General features: G+C 43.6%; 1 protein-coding gene across 1 annotated transcript in view; it reads left to right on the forward strand.

The window, feature by feature from the left end:
- The window catches only part of LAMA2 (laminin subunit alpha 2), a 1,107,608-nt gene that overhangs the window by 877,591 nt on the left and 210,287 nt on the right, over positions 1-19,730 (forward strand). The window contains exons 41-42 of the mRNA XM_030196530.1: positions 85-223; positions 12,627-12,729. Coding sequence (XP_030052390.1) covers positions 85-223; positions 12,627-12,729 — 242 coding nt within the window. The remainder of the gene's footprint in view (positions 1-84; positions 224-12,626; positions 12,730-19,730) is intronic.

The raw sequence follows: 19,730 nt of genomic DNA on the forward strand, positions 1-19,730 counted from the left end.
CACCTGGCATCAATGAGTTAAAGAAAAGTCTAACCTGAGTTATGATTGTACCGTTCCAATAGTATGTTCTGTTTAACCTTACAGGATCCTTGAGGAAGCTAAAAACCTCTCCTTCAATGCCACAGTGGCTTTCAGAGCGTACAGTTACATCAAGGATTCCATTGATAAGGCTGAAAATATTGCTAAGGAAGCCAAGGCTAGTGCAAATGAAGCCATACAGATGGTAAGGACTTGTGTTTTTTTTTAAGGCTATCCCGGTACTGAAAAGAAATATACAGTGGGCATCTACACTCATATGAACATTGCAAGTGGGGAGAAGAGATGTTAGAAAAGAGACTGATGCCTAGAGACTGACAACGTGGTTGGCAAGTTAATTTTGTAAATAAATTATGTGTGCTTTATTACTGGTTCACAATAATAAATGCATCAATATATATGGGAATATTCAATAGACTAACTTTCCTTCTCTTCTCTCATGACTTTTGTCTGTCTTTCACAAACACCTGTTCTGAGATACACCTCTGCCATTTTCTCCCTTTCCCAATCCAGCAGAACAGTAAACTGCTGATCTCATCTTGTACCATGGAGCTCCTCCTCCTTTACTCCTGCCCACATCACCATCTATTCCACAGGCTACACTGCCCCCAGTGCCCTGTGCCCATATGGTTCCAGCTCTTCCAATATCTTCTAAATGTTCCATCCTGTAGTACTGCATTCTCACCCATCCTGTGGTCCAGATGATCCACAGCCTCAACCATTCTACCTTTATTACTTCTTTATCCATTGTGTCTCCTGGTTTGTATATATGATCCTAGTCAAGGATCTCCTCAGCTTATCTATAACATTTCTCCTTTCCATCCCTTTGCCTTTACTGCACTCTTCAAATCAGATCAGCTGGTATCATAGCTCACTTTCATAGACAGCAGCTAAACCTAATACTTATAGCATAAGGAGACAGACAAACCATTGTCTGTCCTTTATTCTTTCCCCAAGGCCCCCCCCCCCCCCCACCACCACCCATGACTCCTAAAAGTGTCCTCAAATTACAAGCTGCCAAATAACATCTCCACAGAACTGTCCTTCCCTGTACCTTGCCTCCTCCCAACTTACCTGGTCTGAGGCCTACAGCAAACTAGGGAAGGCTGAACATGGAGACATGGGGGAGGGTGTCTTACTTGCCCAACACCCTGCTATCCTTGGTGGCCTGGACTTGTGCTTAACTGCCTTTCCACTAAATATTAAATTTGAAAAAAAAATTGTGCCTGGTGCCTTCCACTGGCCCAGAGTTGTTGCCACTACATTGGGCCCAGGCCCAGGAGGAGCTTCTGCAGCCACTGCTAGTCTGGGCCCAAATTGGAGCTAAAGATTCACAAGCCAGATAAGGCTCTGGAGGAGTTGCTGCAACCAGCAGTCCGGTGCTACTTATTCCAACCAGCACTGCCACTGCTCACAATTCCTGACACTTTTATTGAGTAGCCTACTCAAGTGAACTCTCTGCTCCAGACTAATTGCCACCTGTCACAGACTCAAGGAAGTAAGCCAGACTCCATCCATGGCAGACAAGTCCCCTGGGCTGCCACAGGGCAGGAACCCAAGCAAGGTGATTCAAGACAGGAACTTGAGGTAAGACTGGAACCAAGGCAGGTAATTGAGGCAAGGCTGGAACCAAGGCAGGAGCTTGAGGCAGACAAGACTAGGCAGGACAAGGTAGACAGGACAAAGCAGATAGGACTAGATAAGACAAGGCAAGAACTGGACCTGGACAAGACAGGACAGGTATAACAGGAACCGTATCCAGATGAGTCAAGGAAAGGCAAGGCAGCAGGGCTAGAATTGGACCCAGACAGGACAAGGCAAGATAAGGAAACAAGGCTAGAACTGGGTCCAAACAAGGCAGAGCAAGAACTGGATCTGGATGGGACTGAACAGGACCAGAGAAGACAAGACTAGAGGCAGGGACTAGAGGCAGGATTGGAGCTTGACAGGAACTCAGAGACAAGGCAGGGACTTGGAGTACAGGCAGGGCTCAGCTGGAACATGGAGACAAGGCAGGAACTCAGAGACAAGGCACCACCACCAGTGCACCACACTAAGGTAAAGGAGGGGAGGGGAGGATAGGACGCCCGTCCGCCTGCAAATCTGGACAAACGGGCAGACTGGCAAAACCCGCCCGGATGCCTGGCTGTGTCCTCCAAAAGAGGACATGTCCAGATAAAACTGGACATATGCTAACCCTACTCCAGTCTCTCTATCCCAGGACCACCAGCTCAGCTCCCCAGAGGCTCTGCCCTAGGGTTACCATATGTCCAGATTTACCCGGACATGTCCTATTTTTGAGGACATATCCGGGCAACTGGGCGGGTTTTGCCAATCTGCCCGTTTGTCCGGATTTCTGGACAAATGGGCAGGCTGGTGGGCCAGCCTGCCCATTTGTCCAGAATCCGGACAAACGGGCAGATTGCTAGCCTCCCCTCCCCTTACTTACTACTGCCCTGGTGGTCTAGTGACCTCTTCCACCTTCGGGGCAGGAAAGAGCCCTCTCTTTCCTGCCCGGAGCGCTGCCCTGCATACATCCTTCCTGTTGGTGATCTCGGCACCAATTCAAAATGGCCGCCAAGAGTTGAAGTGACCTCGCGAGACTTCAACTCTCGGCGTCCATTTTGAATCAGCGCCGAGATCATGAACAGGAAGGATGCATGCAGGGCAGAGTTTTTCTTGCTCTTTAGCCACTTCTCAGACTGTGAGCAGCTTGCCCAAAGAGCCCTCCCCCCCTCCCCCGCCAGCGCCTGCCTTATAAATTCCTGGTAGTCTAGAGATGTCCTATGGGAAGGAGCGATGCCCACTCACTTCCACCCATTACGTCTCCTTTCAGACCTCCAGCTGCTTGGTTGGGTCTTTATGACATCAGGGTTGGGAGGGGCGGGGATCAGACTGTGAAGGAGGGGAATCTGAATTGGAAGGGCACCTGCATCACTTATGCAAGTACTGGCCGATATACAGCCAGGGCTGTATAAGTGTGTTTTGCAGATGCTGGCTAAATATTGTCTGGGATATTTATAAGCTCCAGCAGCCAGCACCTGTATAATTAGCCCCAGATATTCAATGCTGGTGTCTGGTTATAGGCCAGCATTGAATATCTGAGGCAAATTCTGGCCATAACAGTCAGTATTTAGAAAAATGCTGACTGTCACGAGCTAAATATTGACCAGTAGAGGTTTTTATGAAGGCATTGGCCTAGATATCTATTATAAACTTATCCTCAAAATATTCCTTTTACCTGAAGATGCATCTATCTGTCTATCTAATAGCTATGTTTCAGGAGCTAGTGCTATGAATGTCTTGAAAAATGAGCACCATTTTTCATCAGCTTCAGACATCCATCATTGCTCTCCTCAAGATTTGGCCCTTAAGCCAGAAATTGCAACTCAAAGCAATCTCAGCTTTATTTAAGCGATAATTCAGAAATTTCAGGCTGAACAATGCGAAGAAAGAACATAATACGTATCACAGTTTTAGGGACTTTACAACACAATTCTGTGAGTGGACGGTTTCTTTAGGCACACAATACACACTATGAACACCTAACAACATCTTGACAGACTACTAGCATAACCTGGTTTTGACACCCCTCACTTTTAATCGTGCACAGTTACACCAGTCATAGTAATAGACCAGGCCTAACTGTGGGTGCCTAAACACAGCAAGGGCATGCGTAACTTACTGCATCCTCTTCAGTCTTGTCTGTCAGCTGTGGCCGAGTGGCTAGTATCTAATTGATTAGTTCTCAGCAGAGATAAAACTGTTACATGCTGGATTTCTAACCATTTGCCTGTTCCTTCTGTTCACTTTGGTATCCCACAGCCACTGGTCTCCTCGTTTAAGTATCTAAGAATCCTGATAGATTCTCGTCTCACTAAGTCACATATCTCCTCTGTTCTCTGATCTGGTTTTTGGCGCTGCGGCAGCATCGTATAGTTCACCCTTTCCTTACCTCTGATACATGGCAAGCACTTACCATGTGTTTGTGACATCATGGTTGTATTCTTGTATTAATATTAATTGTCTTGTAATGTTTCTTCTTAATTTGTTATGTAAGCCGCATTGAACCTGGGCTTTCTTGGGAAAATGCGGGGTGGAAAATGTCGTAATAAATAAAACAAATAAAGAAATTATTTCAACATCGTGTATGCAGGGCTCCCACAGTCAGCCATAAAGCACCAGCAGTTTCTCCAGAACACTGCAGCGAGTGTTTTGTGCAAGGTTAAGCGGAGGCATCATATTACGCCTCTCTTTCGGGCCTTGCACTGGCTTCCTGTTTCCATGAGAATACAGTTTAAGGTTTTGCTTTTGGCTTTTTGTGCCCTGCGGAAGAGTACTCCAGATTACTTGGCTAAGCTTACGGTTCAGTATACACCTTCCCATGTGTTGCCACTCCTTATATGACTATCATTCAATCCTTCTCTCTCCATCAGGAGCCCACCAGGAGTCCACCCATTCCTCGGCATTTTTCTTTTTGGCTCTGGCCCTATGGAATAAGTTGCCTCAGCAACTTTCTTCCAAACCTTATAAAATCTTTAAGGGAGGTCTGAAGACCCACTTTTTCTCAGTGGCTTTTATGGCCCTGTAGAGATGTGGAGTGATGAGTGGTAGCGACGGTCACTGCACCTTTCTGAATATGCTGCCAGAACCCTTACACTCTTGTCACCTCTCGCTTGGACTATTGCAATTTACTTCTGACTGGTCTTCCGTTCAGCCATCTCTCTTCTCTGCAATCTGTCCAAAATTCTGCGGCACAACTTATTTTCCGCCAGAATCATATACCCACACTAACCCACTCCTCAAGTCACTTCACGGCTCCCTGTCCGTTCCGTATTCAGTTTAAACTTCCCCTACTGACCTTTAAATGCATCCACTCTGCAGCCCCCCATTACACCTCCACTCTCATCTCTCCCTACATTCCTCCCCGTGAACTCCGCTCACTGGACAAATCTCTCTTGTCGTCCCCCTTCTCCTCCACTGCTAACTCCAGGCTTCGCTCCTTTTCTCTCGCGGCACCTTATGCCTGGAATAGACTTCCTGGATCTATACGTCTAGCTAAAACAGGTAGAGACCTGTTTTCAATCTATGCTGAAAACCCACCTTTTCACTGCTGCTTTTTAGCTCCCATTACTTCCCTCACCCGTAATTGTCTTGCCTGTCTGTATTTTTTAGATTGTAAGCGCTTTTGAGCAGGGACTGTCTCTTTGTATCAGGTGTTCAGTGCTGCGTGCGTCTGGTAGCGCTATACAAATGCTAATAATAATAATCTTGTTATGTTGTTTTTATTATCCTTTTTTCCCTTGCATTCCTTGTCTGTTTTAGTGTGCTTGGTTTGCTTTCCTTTTAAAAATGGAGTTCTTGTCAGTTTTCTTTTATATTTTGTTGTACATCACCTAGTTTGAGCCTATCCAAATTTTGCTGATTTACATGTGTAACTTGGAGCCCTGCCCATGACCTGCTGACTTGTACACCCTCCTTGCAGTTAAATATATGAGTACATAAGCACTGTGGTACTGGGTCAGACTGAAGGTCCATCAAGCCCAATATCCGGTTTCCGGCAGTGGCCAATCCAGGTCACAAGAACCTGGCAAGATCCCGGAACAGTAAAGCAGATTTTTTTCTGCTTATCCCAGGTATATATCATATATCACCCAACACCAAAAGCTCAATTTATCACAACACCATACCATATAATAGTTTTCTAGACATCAGTGGCTACTTTTTTCACACAGACCACTCATTCCACGATTTGCCAGCCTCCTCATCAGTCACTGTTTATTAATTACCATTTATAACCCCTTCATAGTACTACCAAACTTTAAAATAAAAAAAACAATATTTTCTTTCTCTTAAATTATGTATATGAGCTGAACGCTACTTATCTTAATTTTCTGATGGATCCGCTGCCAACATGGGCCATATTTCACCTTTGGCTGCATCAGGGTGTAGTCCTCAACTTCTAGTTCAGGCTGTTCTGCAATGTATTATTTTAAATTGAGAACCACACCCTGATGCAGCCAAAGGTGAAACATGGCCCATGTTGGCAGTGGGTCCATCAGAAAATTAAGACAAGTGTCGTTGAGCTCATATATATAATTTAAGAGAGAGAATTTTTTTAAAAGTTTTGATAGTACTATGAAGGGGTTATATGGCTTATTTAAACTTTCTATACCACCCAAACTAACTAGTAGAACTGAGCGGTGTGTATTCAAACATTAAAAATTCAAAAGGTAGAAAAAGAACTACAATATGTGATAGTACAGAAAACACATACACAAAGAAATAGAAAACATCCAAACCACATTTATAGAAAAAGAAAAAGAGCAGAAAATTACATCAATAAATAACTAAAATCACAGGAAAACCGTTGCCCAAACCTGTCTCCCTGGTCAGTGCCAAATACCTGCCCAAAAAGCCACATTTTTAGTGCAGTTTTAAATTCTTTCAAAGAGGAAATACCACAAAAAGTCAAAGGTTGATTATTCCAGGAGGTGGGGGCCAAGAAATAGAAAGCATGGCATGGTGTTGTGATAAATTGAGTTTTTAGTGTTGGATGATATATGGTATATCTTTGAATGGCCCCCCACTATTGAATTTATTAAGTTGGACTGTGTATGTGGCTTATCCCAGGTATAAGCAGTAGATTTCTACAGTCCATCTTAATCATGTTGCCCTTATTTACATACAGCCTTATAGACTATTGCTTAGGGCACTTGCACTCATAAGTTCTTCTTTTCTTTGCACAGTTATGCACAAAGGGGCACATACCCATCAGCATCTAGTCAGAAAACTGTCCTTCTACTACATGTAGTGAATTCATGTTTTGTTTATTCAGTATGTAATGATCCAAGTTAGTAACTGAGAATCTGTTTAGAGAATGACACAGGAATAAAATTTTTCCCTGTTCCCGCCCTGTCCCCAAAGGCCCCGTCTCCATCCCCGCCCCCGCAGGTTCTGTCCCCATGCCTGAGGGCTCTGTTCTCGTCTGCCGAAGCCTTGAACACTTATGATTTTATATTTAAATCTTTTTATTGAAGTATAAAAAGGAACAATGTGCTTTTTCAACTGTTGTGTATAAATTACAAATAGAAAGCAATAATAACAATGAGCAACTATAATAAACCCTTCCACCACCACCCACCCTCTACCCTTCCAACCCCAACAATAGCTGACTTTTACTACCTTAAGGAACCCTAATCTACCCCTGTTAAAATGTCCAGGAGTACAAAATACAATCCGTTCTGCATGGCCTTAGAGGGGAGAAATATTCCTTATGAAACTCTGTTATGATTTTTTAATCTGTGGATGAATAAGTCATCACAGTATTGTGTTCAGTACTGGTCTCCCGTATCTCAAAAAAGATATAGTAGAATTGGAAAGGTACAGCGACGGGGCGAACGAAAATGATAGTGGGGATGGGACGACTTTCCTATGAAGAGAGGCTGAGAAGGCTAGGGCTTTTCAGCTTGGAGAAGAGACGGCTGAGGGGAGATATGATAGAAGTGTATAAAATAATGAGTGGAATGGATCGGGGTGGATGTGAAGCGACTGTTCACGCTATCCAAAAATACTAGGACTAGAGGGCATGAGTGAAGCTACAGTGTGGTAATTTAAAACGAATCGGAGAAAATTTTTCTTCACCCAACGTGTATTTAGACTCTGGAATTTGTTGCCAGAGAACGTGGTACGGGCGGTTAGCTTGACGGAGTTTAAAAAGGGGTTAGATAGATTCCTAAGGACAAGTCCATAGACCGCTATTAAATGGACTTGGAAAAATTCCGCATTTTTAGGTATAACTTGTCTGGAATGTTTTTACGTTTGGGGAGCGTGCCAGGTGCCCTTGACCTGGATGGCCACTGTCGGTGACAGGATGCTGGGCTAGATGGACCTTTGGTCTTTCCCAGTAGGCACTACTTAATTACTTATGTAATCTCAGGATTCAGTCTAGCTCTCTGTCTTCCACCATCCTTCCTGCAATAGAAGATGTCTTCTTAGATGATGTGCTGTTGCAGGAATGTACAGGATCTCCCATGGAAATTTTGCTAGTTGTGGCCAGCATGTTTGCCTGTTTTTCCAAAAAATATAAATATTGTCATCTGCATCAATCAAATATAAATAGTTCAGTTCATTAACAGGCTTCAAAGTAGAAAGTGACACGGGGACAAAGTCTGTCCCCGTCCTCATGGGCTCTGTCCTCATCCCCACCCCGTTCCCATGGGATCTGTCCCTGTCCCCACCCCATCCCCGCGGGATCTGTCCCCGCCCCATCCCCGCAGGCTCTGTCCTTGTCCCCATCCCCATGGTTACCACGGGTCCCGTCCCCGTGTCATTCTCTAAATCTGTTCTTTGCAGTAGAATAGAGTGCCATGATTATTCTACTTTTTAACAGGGTCTTTTATGCTTGAAAGTAGCTGTATAAATGAATGTTAGCTTATATATAGTGCAATCAAGATTCTGGCATAACTGTCAGGCCTGATCTAATTACATAACCTCTTATTCACCTCCAAGCTGTGATGAATCCTTATCTAATATGCACTGTAGGGATGAAGAATAATCAACAGAAAGGTTAACGTAATGGGAATTGTAGAGTCAAACACAATGACAATGCTCAGATTTAAATCCAAGTCTCTACTTTCCTCTGCTATGTTACAATCCCTGAATAGGCAAGTAGCCCAGAGCATGATACAATAACCTTATAAGCTATTGTGAAAGAAGCCCAGATAGTGGAAGAAAAAAAAATTTCAGTTTGCAATATTGCATGTCAGCGGGGTTCACATTTGCAAAGGCAAGCTCCATCTCTGGTTACCAGTGCTGGTTGCAGGAACAGGTGAAGCAAACAAAATTACTAACTCTTACCACAACGACATCAGAAACAAGAGAAAAGCAATTAATAGTAGTTTCTGATGCTGTGTGTTGAGATGCCCACAGTTACACCAGCCATAGAACTGAGGTAACTGCGGGCACCTGAAAGCAGCAAGGGAAGGCAAAACTGCAGTAGTCTGCAAGTTATTATTTATTTATTATGACATTTTCTACCCCTCATTTTCCTAAGAAAGCCCAGTTCAATACGGCGTACATACAAATTAAGAAGAAACATTACAAGTCAGTCAATATTAATACAAGATACAACTATGATATCACAAAACGCATGGTAAAGTGTATGCAATGTATCAGAGGTAAGGAAAGGGTGAACTATACGATGCTGCCGCAGCGCCAAAAAAACAGATCAGAGAACAGAGGAGATATGTGAACTTAAGTGAGACGAGAATCTATCAGGATTCTTAGATACTTAAACAAGGAGACCAGTGGCTGTGGGATACCAAAGTGAACAGAAGGAACAGGCAAATGGTTAGAAATCCAACATGTAACAGTTTTATCTCTGCTGAGAACTAATCAATTAAATACTAGCCACTCGGCCACAGACAAGACTGAAGAGGTTGCAGTAAGTTATGCATGCCCTTGCTGTGTTTAGGCACCCACAGTTAGGCCTGGTCTATTACTATGACTGGTGTAACTGTGCACGATTAAAAGTGAGGGGTGTCAAAACCAGGTTATGCTAGTAATCTGTCAAGATGTTGTTAGGTGTTCATAGTGTGCATTGCGGTGCCTAAAAGAAACCGTCCACTCACAGAATTGTGTTGTAAAGTCCCTAAAACTGTGATACGTACTATGTTCTTTCTTTGCATTGTTCAGCCTGAGATTTCTGAATTATCGCTTAAATAAAGCTGAGATTGCTTTGAGTTGCAAGTTCTGGCTTAAGGGCCAAATCTTGAGGAGAGCAATGATGGATGTCTGAAGTTGATGAAAAATGGTGTTCATTTTTCAAGACATTCATAGCACTAGCTCCTGAAACGTAGCTATTAGATAGACAGATAGATGCATCTTCAGGTTAGGTGTGTATCTTGGAGTCCGACCCATGTCCCACCCATGTGAACATCCCTTTTGTATTGTGTGCTATAGCATGTATACGCACCGTTATAGAATAACTCTTAGGGGTGCTTTTACTAAGGTGCGCCGAAAAATGGCCTGTGCTGATATAGACACATGTATTGGACGTGCGCAGGTCCATTTTTCAGTGCACCTGCAAAATAATCCTTTTTTTTTGGTCCGAAAATGGATGTGTGGCAAAATGAAAATTGGGGCACATCCATTTTGGGCCTCAGATCTTACCGCCACCCGTTGACTTAGCAGTAAAGTCTCATGCATTAACTGGGCGGTAATTGTCAGCACATGTACAGTGACGATTACTGCCCGATTAGTGCTGCGTGGCATAAAATTTTCCGGCGCGTGTAAAAAATGATATTACCGCCCAGGCCATGCGGTAGCCGGGTGGTAGTTCAAAATTGACACACGTAGGACACGCATACACGCCTACACGGCTTAGTAAAAGAGCCCCTTAGGCTGCTAGCATGCATAAATGTTACAATTTTGTTCATATACACTGGCAAAGGGGCGCCTGTTCACAAGTGCCTAGTTACACAATTGTCCTTCACATGCTTAGCAAATTTTGTGCAGGGAATGTTTCTGGCTGAATAATCCTCTAGTTATGGTAAGAATATGGTTACATATATTTACCGTCTGGTTATGTTTTATACCATAACAATCCTCATACTGTATTGACTTTTCATTATAAGAAAAGAGTACTTTTCATTCAGTAAGATGATCATATACGTCCATATCCTGGTGGGGCATATCCTGAGCCATCCTGACTTTAACTCATTGTGTGGATGGAGTAGTCTCTTTTTCTAAGGGCTAAATATTCAGCCGGCGGCCGTCAACAATTTTTTCTTCTTATTTAACCGGTTAACTTAACTGGTTAAGGGCTAAATATCAACACTTAACTAGTTAAGTGCTGACTCAGCCCTGGATCGCCCACAGAATTGCTGGTTTCAGCTTAGTCAGTTAGGGCTGATATTCTGCAGCACTATCCAGTTAAATACTAATAAATATCAGCAGATAGCCTCACACAGGCGATTTAACCAGGTTATATCGCTCTAAATATTAACCCCTTAGTGAAATCAATGGACGAATCAGAAGTATATACCACGGGATAAAACCAGCATGCCATAATCAACCATGAATGTTTCTGTGCTTACCTCCTTAGGTATCATCATAAGTCCAATCATATCATTTTTGTTAAACTAAATCACCATGTAGAAAAATCTTACATTACAATTAATGTCTCAAGTAAAAACAGTATTAATCTAAATGGAGTCTTGAGCAAACTTAAATGTTGACATATTTCAAAGATCCAGTCCAACATGAATCCATGTTTCACAATCCTGCTTATAATCGAATGAGAAAAACGCCCAAGTTCCGACCTAAATCGGGAGATGGACGTTTATCTCACAAAAACGAATAAAGCGGTATAATCGAAAGCCGATTTTTGGATGTTTTCAACTGCAATCCGTCGCGGATGCGGACAAAGTTGATGGGGGCGTGTCAGAGGTGTGGCGAAGGCGGAACTGGGGCGTGGTTATCTGCCGAACAGAGATGGGCGCATTTCACCGATAATGGGAAAAAAAGTATGCGTTTTTAGCTAGAATTTAGGACACTTTTCCTGGACCCTGTTTTTTCACGAATAAGGCCCCAAAAAGTGCCCTAAATGACCAGATGACCACTGGAGGGAATCGAGGATGACCTCCCCTGACTCCCCCAGTGGTCACTAACCCCCTCCCACCACAAAAAATGAAGTTTCTCAACTTTTTATTTTCACCCTCAAATGTCATACCCAGCTCCCTGACAGCAGTATGCAGGTCACTGGAGCAGTTGTTAGGGGGTGCAGTGGACTTCAGGCAGGTGGACCCAGGCCCATCCCCCCCTACCTGTTACAATTGTGCTGCTTAATGCTTATTAGTCGTCCAACCCCCCCAAACCCACTGTACCCACATGTAGGTGCCCCCCCTTCACCCCTTAGGGCTATAGTAATGGTGTAGACTTGTGGGCAGTGGGTTTTGAGGGGGATTTGGGGGGCTCAACACACAAGGGAAGGGTGCTATGCACCTGGGAGCTCTTTTACCTTTTTGTTTGGTTTTGTAAAAGTGCCCCCTAGGGTGCCCGGTTGATGTCCTGGCATGTGAGGGGGACCAGTGCACTACGAATCCTGGCCCCTCCCACGAACAAATGCCTTGGATTTATTCGTTTTTGAGCTGGGCGCTTTCATTTTCCATTATCGCTGAAAAACAAAAACGCCCAGCTCACACATTGTTGAATAAAACATGGGCGTCTATTTTTTCCCAAAATACGGTTCGGTCCGCCCCTTCACGGACCCATTCTTGGAGATAAACGCCCATGGAGATAGGCGTTTTCGTTCAGTTATGCCCCTCTGTATCTGCCTCAGTGATCAAAGCATGCCATCTCGTCACTTGTTTCATAGTTTGTTCTATGGTCTAATTGCTAATGTGCCAACTTTGTTTTTGGTGGTCCATCTCTCAGTTAAACATATATGATTGGTTATGGTATATTGGTATATGTTTCCGTCCAATTAATCTGATTGATTGTTCCAGTTTTGACCCTTTTGACATAGAACTACATAGTCATTCTATCTCTAAGTGACACTTTTTTCTTTTTGTTGTTGTTGTTAATAGGCAACTGGTCCCCAGGGATCATTAAAAGATGGAGCTAAGAGCTCTCTTCAGAAGAGCTTCAGAGTCTTAAATGAGGCCAAGAAGCTGGCCAATGATGTCAAAGGTAACTGGGGATTTTCTTTTGGGTTTTGAAAAAATATATTGCCATTACTAGTTTTGCATGTGTGAAGTGCTTTTATCTAAAACTTTGAACAAAACTTAACAAGGGAGACTTAGCTTCCACACTGGGCTATAGAATAAATATACCACAGAACTCCATTGATTTTATGTATATTCTCCCTCTGATAGATATCCTAGATAAGTTACAGATTAGATTGAATATTGACTCATAGGAGGCTGGCACATTCAATATATATATATATATATATATATATATATACAGAGTGGCATTTTAGAAAGGATGTCCAAATTAGCATTTAGACGTCCAAGTCAGGACATCTGATTAGTATCTTAGACCAGGATCTGCTGACATAGAGCATATTATAAAATACATACTCCCTAATATTCAGCCAGCGGCGGTCAGCATTTTTTTAAATGTTAACTGCTGGCTAGATTAGCTCCTAATATTCAGTGCCAGGCCATGTCCAGGTTCCAGCACTAAATATTGGGGGCTAATTTTGAGCAGAGCTGGCCGCTGGAGCTTATGAGGGCCCAGCCGAAATTCAGCTGGGGACTACATAAAGTTTTTATGCGGACCCAAGCTGAATATTGGCTGGGATCCGCATAACTTGTATTTGGGGGTTCCCCCCCCTTCCGACCCCCCCCCCCCCCCCCCCCACAAAATGCCACCTTCTCTCTTCCCCTCCCCTAGCCTGACCCTTCCCCTGGGAATGACTTCCCCAACCCCCCCCCCCCCCCCCACCGCGGTCCAGGTAGGCCCCCTGTGCCTATCTTTCCTCCCTGGTGATCTAATGGGGCATTGGGGGCAGGAGCAAAGCACCCTCACTCTTGCCCCTTGTGACTGCTAAGAAAAAATAGCTGCCATGACCACTTGCGGCACTACACAAGCTGTCCTAACTTGGCTGGCCTAGCTATGACGATCCCGTCACTGAATTTTGCCGGCACCTGCATAACCGCCAGTTCCTTAGCCACCCTCCAGACCGGTCAAGATATTTGGGTTTTGCACGCCTACTAGCAGAGAGAGAGATTGAGTACACCTGACTTTGAGAACTGTATATCTTCCCTGTTCAGACCTCAGTCAGTCAGTACTTCTCAGTATCCCAGTGGAGGTGAACGTGCAGCCTGTGCAGTCTTGCCGGTTTGGTAGGCACTAGGGGGAGTCAGGGAGTTATTTTGAGGTTTTTCTCTTTAATCAGCTGTACCCGTGTTCTAGGGAGCTAAAACAAGAACAAAAAACCAAGCTATTCTGTTTAAGTTGCTTCAGGGGGGTTGGTCCGTGGGGGGCCACTCTTACCGACCCAGGTGGCCATGTCCCTCCCCCTTCTGTGCCCTCATATCTGGAGTGGGCTCCTGTGCCTCGGTTGCTGGGTCTCCCAGGGGCCTTGAGTGCCCCTTAGCTGAAGAGCTTGCAGCAACTCTTTCTAGTTTAAAAAAAATGCTGCTAAAGAGGAGCTCACAGAGCAATTTATGAGTTCTCTTGGAGAGCAGAGGGCTGTGCTGCGGGTGCCGATTTTCTTTTCTCCAGGGACGATCTGAGTATTTTCTTACCTTTTCTGTCTCTCCCGGTCATCAGTAGCTCTGCAGGATGTGCTCGGGGAAGTTGCTCTGTTGCCAAGGCTGTACACGTTGTAGTCTGAAGGCGCCCAGAGCGCAGTGTAAATTTTATAGGGATTCCAAGTCGGCTATCTGCAAGGAGCAGGCCTCAGCAACGGTCCGGGGGGCTTCCGAGGATGCCATTTCAGTGGGCTCGGCTCCGGCTGGCTCTTCAGCGGCAGTTCCAGTTTTGGCAGGAACCACTGCCATTTTGAATTCTTCCCATGCTGATCAGGCTCCACCACAACTGTTCCCTGAAGCACCTGAATTATAGCTACGTCATGCTCAGTGTGCTGCTGCTGCGGCTAGGAAAGCGAATAGAATGTTGGGTATTATTAGGAAAGGTATGGAGAACAGATGTGAGGATGTTATAATGCCGTTGTATCGCTCCATGGTCTGACCGCACCTTGAGTATTGTGTTCAATTCTGGTCGCCGCATCTCAAGAAAGATATAGTAGAACTGGAAAAGGTGCAGCAAAGGGCGACAAAAATAATAGCGGGAATGGGACGACTTCCCTATGAAGAAAGACTAAGGAGGCTAGGGCTTTTCAGCTTGGAGAAGAGACGGCTGAGGGGAGACATGATAGAGGTATATAAAATAATGAGTGGAATGGAACAGGTGGATGTGAAGCGTCTGTTCATGCTTTCCAAAAATACTAGGACTAGGGGGCATGCGATGAAACTACAGTATAGTAAATTTAAAACAAATAGGGCGGAGTAGCGATCAACGAAGGGGGCGTTACCTAAGATGGCGGAAGTGTGAGCGCGTTTGGCGAAACCGCTCCTTGCTGCTCGAGGCTGAAGAGATTCCTTCGTTTCAAAATGCCCCATACAAAACGAAAAGGAGCCGTAAGGCTCCCACCGCCGCCCGCAGCTTCTTCTACTCCACTTCGGGGCAGCATGGTCTGCTTCCTGACGCGCCCGTCACAGAGAGAAGAGATGGGGTCGCCTGCTCCAGGGGCAACCAGTGGAGCGGAGCTCCTGACGGGCCCAGAAATATCTTTATCCCCGCCTCCCGATTCTAAATGTCCTCCGTGTCCGGCTATAGATGTGGTGAGGGGAGCAGGCATCCAAGAGCCCAATATGGGGAACAAGGAGCCAGCAGACGGAGGACCCATGCCACAGGAAAATAGCCAGGAGAGAGAGGTCCTGGGATTTAAAGGACCCATAACAACTCCGGAGGTTAATCTAGAGAAGATCTGGCTAAAGCTGAGTAAAATGGACTCTACGCTTGAAAATGCTTCAGAAAAGGTAAATACTTTGTCTTTGAAAATTGAGGACATGGCAAAAAATTTAGAAACAGTTAAAGAAGACCTGACGATTCAAGTAAAAGATTTAAAAAAAGATATGGATCAATTGCAAGACTTTAAAATGACGGTGATAAAAGATAATTTGGCAATACATAGAAAAATTGAACAGATTGAGAATTTCAATAAAAGACTAAACCTCCGTGTTTTGAACTTTCCTAAAATTCCTGATAAGACGCCTACTGAGTTATTTAAAAAATATCTGCAAGAAAATTTGAAAATGCCTCAAGAACTTATTCCTCCTATAAATAAAATGTATTACCTTCCGACAAGTCCAGGTGGAAAAGAAGGAAAGAAAGAAGGTTTGGATGATATAGACTTTAACAATTTGACTGAAATTCTAGAACAATCTATTGAAATAGTTCCGCAAAGAGCCACCCTTTTGGTTTCGTTGGTATTGGAACAAGATCTCAATGCAATATTAAAGCTATACTTTAAATTCTCAAAGGTTCCTTTCTATGGAACAAAAATATGGATATTTCCAGATGTTACGAAAGTAACTCAAGAACGTAGAAAATTATTTCTAGCATTGAGACAGGATGTTCTTAAATTGGGTGGTTCATTTCTGTTAGTCTATCCTTGCAAATGTCTGGTCAGGTATAGTGGGATAAAGTATGTATTTTATGACTCAGAACAGCTAAAATCCTTTCTGGATATGAAACAGCTTAATGTAGAATTAGTTAAATGATATGTGACGAATTACATACTTAAACCGCATGTTTTCTTTATATTAGAGTTAATATACCTGTATAAAACTCCACTAAACTGTAACTCTCCCTTTTATTTGAGGTCTAAGGAAGCATGTATAATTTTTCCTTTGATTATTTTCTTTAACGTTTGTATTATGCTGTTTTTCTGTAACAAGTGATAAGAAATTTGGAAATTTATAAATAAAAAAAAAAAAAAAAGTAAATTTAAAACAAATAGGAGAAAATCTTTCTTCACCCAACGCATAATTAACTCTGGAATTCGTTGCCGGAGAACGTAGTGAAGGCGGTTAGCTTGGCAGAGTTTAAAAAGGGGTTGGACGGTTTCGTAAAGGACAAGTCCATAGACCACTACTAAATGGACTTGGGAAAAATCCACAATTTCGGGAATAACTTGTATAAAATATTTGTACGTTTGGGTAGCTTGCCAGGTGCCCTTGACCTGGATTGGCCGCTGTCGGGGACAGGATGCTGGGCTCGATGGAGCTTTGGTGTTTTCCCAGTATGGCATTACTTATGTACACCCTTCCTGTGTTCCTCTTTGTCGGGGGCAGCTTCAGGGGGGCATGGGTTTCCTCCCTGTTTGGTCCCTCTATCGGTTCTGGAGAGCAGGAGAGGCATTGCAGGGAGATCTTTGGGTGAGCTCCCCCTGTTCAGAAACTGCAAAGAGGCCTAGTATGGACTGGACTAAGGAGGTGGAGGACCTCTTGGTCCTCTTCTCTGAGGAGGAGTTTAGTGATTTGGAGGGAGAAGATCCGGTGGTGCTGGGTCTTGAGGAAGATACACTGCTGCCTGGAGAAGATCCTTCGGTCTTTCAGATTTTCCATAGGGATGAACTGGCGGAGTTAATTGCTCAGGTGTCTTCTACCCTTAAATATGAGCAGGAGGTGGTCTCTGCAAGAGAGGTCCCAGCAGGAGGATCCTCTGTTGAAAGGGATTCGTCAGCCATCCAAGTCCTTTCCTATGAATCAGAATCTGTGGGACATGATGCAGGCCGAATGGTTATCCCCTGATGCCCCTTTTAAGGTCGCTCAGGCAATGTGCAAACTGTATCCGATTCCCGCGGTGGGTAGGGAGAGTTTGAAACCTCCCACTGTGAATGCTCTGGTAACAGCAGTTACCATAAAGACTACTATTCTGGTGGATGGTGGTACGATGCTTAGAGACCCTCAGGATAGATGAATGGAGACTCTTCTGAAGTGTAGTTTTGAGCTGTCAGTGTTGGTTCTTCAGGCGTCCGTCTGTGGGGGCCTGGTGGCCAGGGCCTCTTTTAGGTGGGCGGAAAAGGTGCTGGATAGCCCTTCTCTGGAGAAGGAGGAAGGTGGCCAAGATTGAGATGGGAATATCCTTCATGGCACATGCTCTCTATGATATGTTGAGGGCCACAGCTAAGAACATGTCCCTGGTGGTTGCAGCCCATAGAACATTGTGGCTTTGAGGTTGGGCTGCCGATGTTGTGCAGAGCAGGGGCAGGATTCACATGCACATAAGTGATAGAATACTCTGGCAATTAGGTGTGAACACTTACACCAGCTCCATGACTGGCATAAGTACTTGTTCCTAAATTATAGCCACTTAGTTTTTTAATTTATGGAGAAATATTTATGAAAAACAAGCCAAATACAATTATAGGCATACATTTTACCTGTTATATTAGTAATGTATAAAGGAACCTTGGCACCAGTGTCACAAAGTTACAGACTTCCCCCCACAGTGCCTTAGTACATAAACCCCTTAGTAAACAGTCCAAGCATATTAGTTGACTGACGGCAAAAAAAAGTATGTAACATCAAGAAGCAGCTAAAGCTAGGAACATCCTTTAGTTATAAAAAGAAAACCCCCTCCCCACCCCACCCACCCCCAATATTCAAAACCAGTACGTAACCGACTAGCCTGGAATATTTAGCACCACTTAAGTGGCCAGATTTGGCCGCATGAATACCTAGTATATCTTTGGATGATTTGAACTTGACTGACCAGTGCTGAATATCTACTTGCCCAGTTAAGTTCAAACCAGCCAAAAATAAAACAGATCTTCAATGCCGGTCACCGGAAATAGCCTGACATTGAATATCCGGGCTCAGCGCTGACCGTGAGAGGCAGCCCGGCTACGTCCTGCGGTCTGAATATCCACCTCAAAGAGAGCGTGCACTTGGAGAATGGAGTTCAACTTCAGCATGCCCTCAAGAATACAAAAGAAAAGAAAGAGACACGGTTGTGTGCTAAATTAATTTCAAACCTGGCTCTGTTATCTGCTGAAAGGAAGAAAATCGGGTCATACTATAAAAATAACCTTATATCTTTGGACCCTACCCTTCTTTGTGTCTGTGATTTCACAGTTAGGTCCCCTGATGACATGGTTGTAAACTCTTACTTTACAAATCACCTTGCCAATAGCAGCAATGAGCAACATCCTGTACTTTGGATGCTGCTGAATTTAACTCTGATTTGACACCTCTCTACTAAAGGTTTGGTTGCATCCTGGCAGTATTTAATCAGACACTTATGTGCGCTCAGAGAATAATCTCATATATTGTAATTTGTGTCTATAGAGGAAAAGTTGGCTTAATTTCTGCATTCACCATAGTAACATGGCTTTCAACTCAGCGTTTTATTATTTTACTGGCGGCCTTGTGATTTACTTTTATTGACCAATTTTTTTCTGAACTTATGGAGTAGACAATAAAATAGAAGTAACTGCAGCAAACGCAGTAGCTTCTGTACCCCCTTGTCTAATCAATTGTTGTTTTATATTTAATATTTATTTTTGAACAGGAAACAAAATGCCTATTACAGTTTATTAATGTTGTGGTCCTTAAAATTTGAAGCAAGAGTAACAGATCACATTGCACATACTTTTTCTGTGACTCTCCGAGGGATATTGCAATGTTTGTACAAGCATATTTTGCTGTGAAATTGACTGTCATGTTCCTTTCCTGTACAGTAACTACAATACTGTAGGATTATCAAAGCTGAGATATTTTAAATTTTTTTTTTAAATAAATGTGAGGGCCTTTGCCATTTGTTTATGGTTGGTAAATCATTTTCTATCACTGACACATACCTGTGTGGCTCATCATCAGTTAAAATGAGGAAATTATGTTCTTCCACATTCTGCAGTCTTTCCTGATACATTAGAAACAGTAATTACTATTAATATTAGTAGTAGTTCCACACTGCCAGCTTGTAAATGGAGCAGGAAAAGGAAGTAGATGTTCAATTTGTAATTAAAAAAACAAAAAACAAAGATACTGTAGAAATCTTGCAAGACTCATCCAAAGCACAAGAATGTCCTTTATTAGTATAACCAGCATACCAAAATGAAAAGCTATTCATAATAGAAAGTCTCCATGGGAAGGTGCAAAGCTTATGGTCTT

This window comes from Microcaecilia unicolor, chromosome 3 (genome assembly GCF_901765095.1).
Source record: "Microcaecilia unicolor chromosome 3, aMicUni1.1, whole genome shotgun sequence".
Lineage (NCBI taxonomy): Eukaryota > Metazoa > Chordata > Amphibia > Gymnophiona > Siphonopidae > Microcaecilia > Microcaecilia unicolor.